This window comes from Mugil cephalus, chromosome 13 (assembly GCF_022458985.1).
Source record: "Mugil cephalus isolate CIBA_MC_2020 chromosome 13, CIBA_Mcephalus_1.1, whole genome shotgun sequence".
Classification (NCBI taxonomy): domain Eukaryota; kingdom Metazoa; phylum Chordata; class Actinopteri; order Mugiliformes; family Mugilidae; genus Mugil; species Mugil cephalus.
Window position 1 is genome coordinate 12543007 of NC_061782.1, and position 11767 is coordinate 12554773.

An 11767-nucleotide genomic window follows, 5' to 3' on the forward strand; every position below is an offset into this window, starting at 1 on the left:
AGGAAACTGCACAGGAAAGACCAGTGAACGTTGCAAATAAGTGATGAAAGGATCAGTCACAGAAACATCACCGTACTGTATGTTTTTACACTAATCATCTTTATCAACAGACAAATGTACATTACCAGCAGAGTATTCATTGTGACGTTTCACATTTGTCAAATAGCCTACGTGACAGAAACTAGTGCCAAACTTAAGAATAACTGTAGTTTCTTTGAAGCAGATGAACATTTTCAATTACAGATATCTTCACTGTCTATACAAACTGCAGTCTGCCAACTTTAATCCTACTGCCAAACTCAACTTTACTAAAAAAAAAAAAAGGCCTCTATATAAATAATATGCAAAGTGACTTATGCTGCAGCTCAGAGGAAAGTCTTATGTGTCTGCAGAACCTGAAACTGAATATCAAGCCCGGACTTGCTGGAATTTGTACAGAAGTGCGGGTTTCTAGTCCTTCCTTAAAGGTTCACACAGTAAAATGTCGGCACCAGCATTATTTCACCCACCAAATTAAACTTGCTTCTTGTAATTTTCTTCCATTGGATTTCTTGCTTAGAAGTAAAAAGAAGAAGAAGCCTCATTTGCTATTTTTCTGCAAAACTTAATTTTTGAGATAGGATTTAAAAATCTTCTTTAGTTAGCTGAATAATTTATAGGATTCTCTGCAGTAAGACGAGGCAAATAAGAGTGCTGTGTTTTGGGACTAAAGCGAAACGGCTTTTTTCCTGAAATCATCTTCCCTTTCTGTGCAATTCATCTCTTTTTATGACTGGAATTTAGCAATTCATTTCTGAAACCTGTGTACAAACCATGACATGGTTTGCAAACCAACTGCTGCTCTCACAGTTGCTCATGTCTCTGAAGGTTATCTTGGTGCGTCCATCTTCCCAGAAGACCTCTTTACCCACAGAAGACACTCAGGAGCAACAGACTGTTCCGTATTTATAAGTGCACTCTATTATATGCTACAACACTTATGTGCATAATAAATAAAGAGTTATGTTGTTATCACTGTCTTTATGCTAATAAATATCCTGTTTACATCATATCAGACATCTGCCTCGTGAATTCTGACAACTGTATATAAAAAAAATGTTGCTATAATAATATTTAGCAAAATAATGTGAAACAAAGTTTAATTCTTTTAGTTACAAAAAGGTTTGGAATCTTCATGTGACATTAATAATCCAGACACACTGCATGATATTAGGGTTGCATGACGCAGACTATACTCAGTCTTTGTGACGCTAAATATAAGTCTTTCCAGGTTGAGGGCAAACTGGTAAAAACCCAGAAACAGTCTTCCAAAAATAGAGGTCAGTCCAGCATCACTAGTCCCAGCTCTCCTTTCCTGAATGCTCTTATGAAATCGTAAGCCGCTGCTGTGTAGTTTGGGATGGTGACGGTAATGTTTCCTGAGGGAGACGAGCAACAAACATTCAGTATTTTCAGATAATACTGGAAAAAGAAGAACATTAGATGAACTATAAAGTCTTAAGTTTAATGTTAGCTTAATATAATACTTGAAAACATGGAAACACGTATCCTGACACTGTGTAAATAAAGGGATTGAAATGGTAAAAAGTATAAGAGGGATGGTATCAATATTAACCTCACAATCTCTGCAACTAATTAACCTTGAAATAATTAATCAATAACACTGTTTGTGTCAAGTGTACGTGTAGAATTATCTCTTTCTTACCGACTCCTGTAATGGCTTTTACCCGCTGAGTCTTTCTGAGCTTTACAGCGATGCGTTTGAGGACATGCTGGATGTTGTCACTAGGCTCTTGGAGGTCGTATTTCTCCACATAACTGCACATGAACACACATGCAGTAAGAAAAATAAATAAAAAAAATACAGTATTGTGAAGCAAAAATATTACACCAAGTACATACTTTGCATTGATATTATTAAAATCACACACCTGAACCTCCCTAGCCTGTTCAGAGAATAAAGTAAGTAGTCAGCAATAATGTCTTCACCCACTAAATGGTCCAGTATAGTTCCTGGAAGAGATAAAGTGTTTTTTTTTTTGGTAATATAAGAAACGATTATGATAAAATTTCCACAACACGTCATAAGATTGACAGTGTTTTTTTAAATAAATGTTCTGCTCACCACATAAGGCCAGCTTCATGCCTGTTTCAACACTCTCAATCTTAGGAGGCAAGACTCCCGGTGTGTCCAGCAGGTACATAAGAGGTCGCTCACACACCTGGGAATAAAAATGACATTTTCAAATACTGTAGAGCTGCACACAACATACCTGTGAATACACATACATAGAAACCAACCTGAATTTTAGTCAGCACTGCTTTAGTTATACCTGGCTCCCCTCCTACTCGAGATGCACGACCTGAAAATTTTGCATAATTAAGAATAAGTGCTGTTATCTTGTATGAATCAATTCACTACTATTGTTTATCTTTACCTTTTTTCAAGTTTGTTCTCCTCAGTGAGTTAATCAGCGAAGACTTTCCCACATTGGGCACTCCAATCACCATCATGCAGTAATTTGTATTCTGAAAGTTTACCATGACAAAGTTAGAGCACACACTGTTTTAAATAAGGGGAGAGACATTTTGAATAAATGCAAAAGGAAGTAAATGCTTCAATATGGATGTAGCTCCATTAAGTTAATAGAAAAGGATCTTCAGAGTCGCACTGAAACAGCATGTCGTTGAACATTTTGCTTCAATATTTCTGGGCAAAACAGACTTTTGTGGAAGACCACATTCCACTGATGGTTGTAAAATGTGTAATTCAGAATTTAAATAAATTAAAATATGTTCAATTTTCTTGGAGTACCTCCTCTCTGTTAAAGCGCGGCTCCTTCTCAATAATTTCCAACACCTTTGGCACCAACTACAGAAAAAAAAGAAATGATGTTCAAACTCACTTTTTAAAATTTACTTTCAAAGACACAGCTCTTCTCTTCACAGGGTGGAATATTTAACATCCAATAAAGACGACCCCTTACATTTTTGACATTGTTGTCTCTTTGCTTCAAACAGTCTGTGAAGATAACATTGCTGACGCCACTTTGTTCGAGCTTTTTGAGAACTGTCTGCAGAGTAAAAACAAAGACTTTGATAGGACTTCAAAATGCTGGTGACACGTGACTCAGATGAAGTAGCATTGAGACTTTTCAACCTGCTTGTTGGATAAATCAGCGAGGTCCATCTTGTTGAGTACTAGCAGATGCGGTTTGACATTCAGCGTGTCCTGAAACACAGGGTTTCTTCCAGAGAAGGGAATTTGCTTAATGTTAAAGAAAAAGCAACAATGGTCAGATCTGCCTGGTACAGCTCATGTGTAGTTGTTTTCTTTTTCTTTTTATTAATGTGCAAACCTTTGTTAACCATGTTAAAATTAACAACAATACTAGAAGATATACAAATAATAAGGACAAAGCTGAATTAATGAATAACTTAAAATTAAAGTTTGGATATCGGAGAGTACTAGAATTGGTTGTATTGCTCAGTTAGTAATCAAATCTTGAACTAAAAATCCTGGTGTCATCTTGGATGCCCATTTGAAATTACATCACTAAGGTAATTTTACCTGGATTTGAACTGTTTTTACCCAAGGTATCCCAACAAAATGTTTAATAATGCATAATTTGTTTTAATTAAGAAGTTTGGATTCAAAGTCCTATATTTTCAAGTACACATAAGCTTTAGATTAAGATTTCGTAACAGTAATTAGTCCTTTTTCTTTTTGTTCTTTTAAAAAAATACATATATACCATACATGCCATAAAACATATTAGTACAACAGGTAACACTTCATTTACATGTTAAAATTGTAATAAAACAATGACTGCTGTAAAAGGATATTCTGGCATCATGGATTTCTATGATGCAGTCCACACCCTTAAGGCTGGCTCTCATCTGCTTCAGACCTACAAATATCCAACATAAATTTACCAGAAAATTGTCAAATCTATATTCCAAATTCAACGCATGTATTTTCTTGACATTTTCTGAGGATAACTTAAAGCTGTCACCTTTAGCCATGTGTCCGGGGAACCAATGAGCTACGTCCCGTCCACCAAAGTCGAAAACGGTTCTGAATTTATCGACATTACGGAGTGCCTGGTACAGTTTCATGGCTACTGGTAATTTACAAAAGACGACGCCTGAGTTTCATTTGTTTTAATAAAATATCCTTTGACCCTACCTGCTACGAAAACTCATGATACACTCTGTGTGCTACACTGTTTACATTCCGATGCGAATCTCTCCTGGAAAAAAACTTGGTTCCGTTATATTAAATGTGCGATGATTTCTTCTTCTATGCTTTTATTTTGCATGTTCCGACGTTTAACGATATATTCCTGCCCCCTGTAGGACATAAAATATTAAATAAAGAAATATAAAATGTTACTTAATAAGAAACTGAATGTTGGTGGTTCAACTGGACGAATACAGTTGTAGATTAAGAATTTGAATTAAAGTGTTAAAATTACATAGAAAATATTAATTGCAATATTTTAGTATAACTTCTGCTAATTTTACCAATATGAGTAGCAGACAAAACACAGCGCTGAGATCCTGAACTAAACAAGTTTCTCACAGAATGTGAAATGATTAAATTTGAACTTGTTCATATTGTACTTTATTTCACTAAAACAAAGGTAAACATTTGGAGTTGTTGTTATTTATGTCTGCCAGTACAAGTACAGAAATGTACAAAATCAGAATTTCCAGAAATAATCAAAATTTATTCTTAGTTAATTACAGTCCATTAACAATAAGACAATCCAATTGACAAAGAAGTTGCAGTACTAAATAAGTGTAAACAGGATTACATGTTAATTGATAACTACTGTAAATTTATTAAAAAAAATTTAAAGCGGTATGTTTAATGGGTTTAAAAAATAACTTCTCAATAAAGTGCATGTATACTTTTGCTCTGTCGACACTATTAGTGAAGTCCATTTGTATTTTAGTGCACTGAAAAGCCTTAAATCATCAGTATCACACTTTATTGGTTGTGGCACATTTAAAATTCATGATTTAAATAAGCAGCAGCTTCCGCACAAGATCAACTGGGATATCATAGTAATTTGTTTATCACATATCAAATGTAATGGGTAGATGCAAGGGTAGATGGTTTAGTGCAAGACAGTATCAATCTTCAAAGCTTTGACTTGGAATGGTCAGATGAATTAACGGAGGAGTAGTGAGAGATAAGCCTGTCAGCTTCTCTCCACCCAGACAGAAGAGCTCCATGGACGGTCGAGTAGTAGCAGTCATGAGTCGCCTCTCCAGCGAACAACACCTGCAGGGGCTTAAAAAAAAAAAAAATTCAAACAGTTAGAAGAGAGTTTCGGAGGGAACATATTTGTGTTTCCGCATCGACATGTACGTACTTGTGACTGTGATTTCTGCGGTGGCAGTGGCTCCATCATGTTTTCAGTGTCCTGGCCTGAACAGCCTTTCCCAGGGTAACTGTAGGATCCACAAGTCCAGGGATCATGAAACCACTGAGAGCGCAGAATTCTCTTTGGGGTGATGGTGGGGTTCCCTAAACATCATGCGGATATAGGCCACACTAAAATATTCAAGACTGCTTTGCAAAATAATCTTGATAAGGTCTGAGCTGATGAGTTTAACCTTGTTCTTGTGACTTATTTGGACTCACCTGTGAACCTGCGAATAAGTTGTGTGACAGCTTGTGTGACCTCTTGCTCAGACAGTGTCTCCATGTACTCTGACTCATGGCCAGCAATCCAGCCACAGAGAACATGGCCGTACCTGAAAATGAAATCAAAAGCACAACATGTGTCACATTTCAGTATTTACCATCTAGTTTGACATAAAGAAGCATTGGCCGTTATTGGCTTGTGACCTTTCAGTAGGTTTGAGTACGGTGAAGCCAAATAACTTCTTTATCCAGGATCTTTGTACATCTGGCACCTTGTCCACCAAAGCATCCTGGTTCAAAAAGAAACATTACAGACAGTCAAGAGCTAGATTAATGAATACCAGATTTAGATTGCAGCATAAAGCATTTTTTATACTGTCACATACACACACGCACACGCATTTATGCACCAACCACATGTCTCACCTCATCTTCCCACACCAGATGGATGACCTCACAGTCAGCATCCCACCACGGTACGTCAAACTCCACAAATATTTTATTGTTTGTTCCAAAGCCGAGCCTCTGGACGGAATGCAGCTTGTGTAGAGGGAGCGGAGGGTCGAACAAGGTTGAATGGTGCTTCTTTAGGTATCCTGACAAAACACAAATTAAGTTTGCTAAGCACAGGGTAAGAAAACTTGCACAGATGTTGCACAGAGATATTATGCCAAAGCCTGTAGTTAGTAAAGTAGTGTAGGGTTGATAACTCGTGTGACAGGCCATAGTATGAAGGTGCTATTCACAAAATTTAAGATTAAATTGTAACTGAAAGCAGATAAAGATAAGTGACAAATGTGATCTGAATCACAAGTGATGCAGATTTAAAACAAATATCTGACTTTTGTCCTCGTGATTAAAATATGAGTAGCACAAACCAAAGAAGCATCGTACATGCGTTATGCCTCAGATTTTACCTAGAGGTACTGTGACAATAACATGATCAGCGACAATCCTTTCACCGTCATCACACTCGACGGTCACGGGGCTTCCTCCCTTCTCGGCGTTGTTCCAGTGAACACAGCGCACAGGCTGGTTGTAGGTTACTAAACCGCTGGGGAGGTCCGACAGTAGGCCCTCGACCAGACCTTCATATCCACTGCACAAGACCAGAAAAATCAGTAGTCAGTTCCATAAATACTGCGAATGCGTGCTGAAACAATCAGTTAATTAAATAGTGTATCATATAAAACATGCAACACCTGCACATTACGATACCGTACATATATATATATATTTTTACATACATCTATCAAATAAATGCAAACTATATACGTGTATGTCACGAACCGTGGGAATATGCAGTCCAATCCAGGCAGAGTCTTGTAAAGGCCAAAAGCCCCCAGGCCCACCTCATCCATGCTGTGTGTCCCATTAACACAGCACTCCCCCTTCAACAGGTTGCTGATCATACACAGTCGCAGGGATCTGGCAGTAGGGTCAATATCCTTCCAATTCTCTGCTGCTCGTTGCAGCACCTCCACCACACAGCAAGCAACAAAACAAAGCCTTAATTTACGTGAGGTGCAAGACCATGTGAGATATGGCAGTCAGCAAACTGATCACAGTCAGACGCACAGCCAGTATTACATATTTTTTTTTTGTCAATAAAAGAAATGCACCTCTGACCGGATGAAGTCTCCCACACAGGCCTTGGGTTCTCTGCCTTCGCTGTGAAATTCTGAACATTCATTCAGCAGCTCGGCAAACATCTCCTGAGCTGGATAGATGTCCTCAGCACTCAGCTGTCGACCTGCACGCATTCAACAAAAAAACCCCACAATTTATCAACTTAAACATCTGCCTAACATCTAAGTATCAGTTTCAACCTGTTTATGTTGCCACACCTTGACAATTCAGGGACTTGCACAATATACATTCATAGAATGTGGATTTAGGAGATATAAAAATGTACATACAACAACAGCAGGTTTGTACGGTCTAAAATAACTAACCATGGTTTGCCATGAATTTTCACCATATCCTTACTAAACTAATGTATTATTTTCTATGTTTGAACCAGTATTGTGAAAATGGATTTTCTTCTCTAGAGACTCAGACAGGTTGATGGACACCTAAGTACCATCTTCATATTACTTTGAACTATCTAACTAACTACATCTGGCAACCTGAACTGCAGAAGACACTGGGGACCCAGGGGGGATGTCCTCCAATGTCCATGGCCTGGTTCTCTGGCGTGAGGGCTTCTGGATCCAGCAGTCCATACTGACGGGCCAGACAAAACACTGGGTTCTCCTCGGATGGTCCATGTATCCAGTTTGCACCGATCTCAATAACCTTATCACCTACAGAAAAAAAAAAGAAAAAAAAAAAAGAAAGTTTAATGTTATGGTGTGTTATGACAAAGTTAAAATAGTTCTGAACAAAAAGTTCATTGTAAAAAAAAAAATAGCAAGTGCTATTTAGGATTTCTTTTATTTTTGTTCCTGAACTACTTCACTTTACTTCAATCACTTTTTGTTTACCCCTTACTCCAGCTGGATTAGAGGTATTCAGCAACTCGTCTCGTTATCATTATTATGTATAATTTAGAAAATGAGAAAGACTGACAAGACAGATTTTAAGTTTGAGACACTTCTGATTTAAACCTTGTACTTGCATGAAATGACGTTTAACCCTGTATAAACTGTAGGTGTTGTTGTGTGCACTTTGTTCAGAGGGGCAGCTGTTGATAAGAGACAGTTTAATATGTCTATATGGACTTGTTATACATTGTTAAAGTTGTTGCACTTTTACGCAACGTCTCTGTTTCTACAAGCCTATAGAGGGGTCGTTACCTGAGCGAGGCTGTGGCCAATAATGATGTTGGAAGTAACGTTAAACTTTTTTGCAAGTTAATGTGTTGATGTCACTTGCTGAAAGGCGACAGAAACACTGTTGTCTTTCGCTCACCCAGTCTTCCTGTTTTTATTCGTCCTCCGCTTCTTGCAGTCGCCTCAAGTATCCGCACATGATGAAATCCAGCGTTGACGAGCCTCTGGGCCGCAGATATGCCTGAGATCCCGCATCCTATTATAATTATTTTTGCGTTTACACCTCCGGACATGGTTGTCTTTATGGCGCTGCTTCCTCTCTGGAGCAAAGAGCCACGACCGACATGCCTTCCGGTAGGGACTTTCAAATTAAAACTCACCCGGTAGTGTTGTAATACAGTGGTGACCGGGCACACGCAGGGGCGGTGCTAGACTTGTGAACCAGACGGTGTGCTCAGCTTTATCGGGGGGTCTGGAGACTAATGAGTGAAATAAATTACTATTTCTATCTATTGATTACACCTGTTTCGCACTTCTTCTATCCATGTGGTAGCAGCTATCCAACACAACATTCAGCTGCAGAGAGGCTAATGTAGGGTGATCTGTCCGACACCCTATGTACAAACATCTCTAGATGTTTCTGATTGTTTTATTAATAAACATGCATATGGGATTTGACTTACATGATACCCTGTAGATGTTATGGACATAGATTACGATTGTGATTGCAACAGAAAATCATGACACCTTACTCACTCCATCTCTGTTGCAAGAAAAAACTACAAACAGGCAGGCTACAGGTGACACACACACACACACACCTAACCCCTCCTACTGGTGACTGAGTGACAGGCATGCAACCCAAAACACATCCCTTGCTCCCACAATCCAGCTCCTTCTATTTTTTGTGCCTCATTTTATACACTACAAAGTGTTGATATCGCATGATCGTACGTGAATTCCTTCACTACCACGACACCTTATTTTTAGCTGCTGGCCGAAGCCGCACCGTGCTGTGTGCACTGAAGATGAAGCTGGTGTATTTTGACGGACTGGCAGAGGACAGAGTGGAAACGCAATGCGAACGCAACCAGTGTAATCACCTGGGTGGCACCCGAGGTGTCCAATCAGGTTTCAGGGGTGGCCCGTGCTACCCCAGCCATTCTTCTAGCCCTTCCCTTGGGCACACGTGTTAATGCTGTCAGGTTAACTGAGAAAAAGTGCAAGAGTCAGTGCTGACAATCTGTCCCCTTTAGCTAAAGCAGCAGAATAATGAGCTAAATCACAAACACACTAGTAAATAATCACAGCTATTTACAAACTAATGAACGACCAATTTTCAGTATTTTATGGCTTATTATAAAGTCTATGTGAATATCTCTATAAATGACACTACTGTGTATCTCAGTAACACTTTAGTTACAGCATATTTGGGTATAAATTGACTTTTATTTTCTATTCTGGCACCCTCACTGTGTTTTGTTCCCTTCCTATCATCGGCTTGTTGTCATAAATGTCTGCCCTTTTCCCCATTTACCATCTATTCTGTTAGATCCTGCCTCACCCATCCGCTCTAAAGTAACTCTCAGTGTCTTTTGAGCTGTTCACTATCACCTGATTCACACACGTGCCTACTCACCCATTCGCACATTAACCTCATAGTACTGACCCAGTTTCGTATAGTCCCTCGCTGATTGCCTCTTAGGCCTTTCCTGCTCTAGTTTTTATCTTGATCCATGTGCTCCTGCTTAAATGTTGACTTTGCCATGGCCAACTTGTTTTGCTAAACTTTGACATTATTTTCTTTGGTTGATATAGTACACCTATCAGTGCCTGGTTGTGGGGGCTGTCTTTGTAGATGTGGGCTCCATCCTGTTCTCCAGGTACTGAACTGAACATCATACAGCTGAGTGAGTGTAGATCCACACGATGCCCAGGTATCATGAAACCACCGGGATTTACTTTGGTGTTCCCTAATCAACAAACAAATAACTTAAGATTTTACAAAACACATAAATATCAAATAAAAGCACACACAGGGAAATAATATAATATATATATATATATTATTTTTTTTTTTTTTTTTTTTTTTTAATTATATGGTAAAACCTGTTCCAAGACAATAAAACGTGCTACATTAGCTACATGACTTCAAACAAGAAGAATCCACTGAAAAAGCAAAAAGTGTCCTGAGAATTTCTGGATAATAAAAATGGTTAATTTGTTTAGTCTGCAGAGGTCATCATGATACTGGCTCCCACAATAAGATTATAAACGGTGTTGGAATACACTGTGTTCAGAATAGATCATATAAATTACATAAAAACTTTACTTTCCTCAACATCTTAGGGTCCTCTTACATCAAGATAACTGACAAGTAGCAGTATTAATATTCTGATTAACTTAAAACACCCCTGAGGATGTCCACTGTGAGCTTATTCCCTTCTTCTGTTTTCTTTGTTAGTGTCTTAAAAGAAAATGACTCTGCTAAATCCAAACCACAAGGGGGCACCAAAAGAGAGGTCACATTAATGGGTAAATCAAAAAGCGGTTATCCCTGCTACAGTGGCTGATTCTGTAATTTTTAGATAGTCCACACAAACCTATCATAGATACACCAATCAAGTAAAAGGTTATGACCACATTCCTAACATTGTGTAGGTCTCCCTTGTGCCTCCAAATTTGTTGTGACTCATAGTAGAATGGCCTTCTGAGGGAGTCCTGGTATGTGGTATGTTTTTTTTCCAATAAGGGGAGGGGAGGGGTCTCTGTGGATCAGACTTATTCCAGTATTTCCAGTATTTCCCACCGATACTGGGATCTAATGAATTTGGAGGCCAGGTCAACATTTTGGGCTGCATAAGTTGTTCCTTATATGGTTTTGTGTGTCTGCCTGTATCAGGTTGCGTCTTGCTGTGTCATTGCTATGGGGTGGGGGGAGGCTGGTCTGGTCTAGGTGGGTGGTACATGTCTAAGGAACAACCACACGAATGAATGCCCGGTCCAAAAGTTTGCCTGTAGAACATTATATTTTCACAAGATGGTCAGTAGTGTTTACATCCCTTGCCAGTCGTCATAATGTTATGCCTGATCGGTGTACATTTGCTACATGTCTCTATTTGGAACAATTTAAGGACTTATTATAGTTAATGGACTTACTGTAGTCCTTAAATTGTTTTTATGAACTGTGTTCTAAAAATAACGCAGTTTATTGAAACTCATTCACTCAAATTTAATTTACCAGAGACACACAATCAGAAGCATATGACTCACATGAAGCACATTGTTGGTAGTTTTTCCAAACTAAAATAGACTCAAAATTCAGCACTGTATG

The 11767-nt window shown here is 38.6% G+C and overlaps 2 protein-coding genes across 2 annotated transcripts; both read right to left on the reverse strand.

Moving 5' to 3' along the window:
* Window positions 1–78: 78 nt before the first annotated feature.
* mtg1 (mitochondrial ribosome-associated GTPase 1) lies at window positions 79–4245 on the reverse strand. The gene is made up of 11 exons (XM_047603978.1): window positions 4017–4245; window positions 3847–3911; window positions 3161–3265; window positions 2988–3074; window positions 2816–2872; window positions 2439–2529; window positions 2302–2363; window positions 2126–2222; window positions 1932–2013; window positions 1706–1818; window positions 79–1418 (listed from the first exon to the last, which is right to left on the reverse strand). The coding sequence occupies exons 1-11, from the start codon at window positions 4117–4119 to the stop codon at window positions 1321–1323; spliced, it is 960 nt and encodes a 319-aa protein (XP_047459934.1). The 5' UTR covers window positions 4120–4245; the 3' UTR covers window positions 79–1320.
* Window positions 4246–4712: 467 nt separating this feature from the next.
* paox (polyamine oxidase) lies at window positions 4713–8780 on the reverse strand. Its single transcript, XM_047602161.1, has 10 exons — window positions 8573–8780; window positions 7789–7965; window positions 7282–7412; window positions 6950–7137; window positions 6577–6758; window positions 6086–6255; window positions 5864–5949; window positions 5657–5769; window positions 5385–5539; window positions 4713–5302 (listed from the first exon to the last, which is right to left on the reverse strand). Exons 1-10 carry the CDS (start codon window positions 8724–8726, stop codon window positions 5150–5152), a joined length of 1509 nt encoding a protein of 502 aa, XP_047458117.1. The 5' UTR covers window positions 8727–8780; the 3' UTR covers window positions 4713–5149.
* Window positions 8781–11767: the final 2987 nt, after the last annotated feature.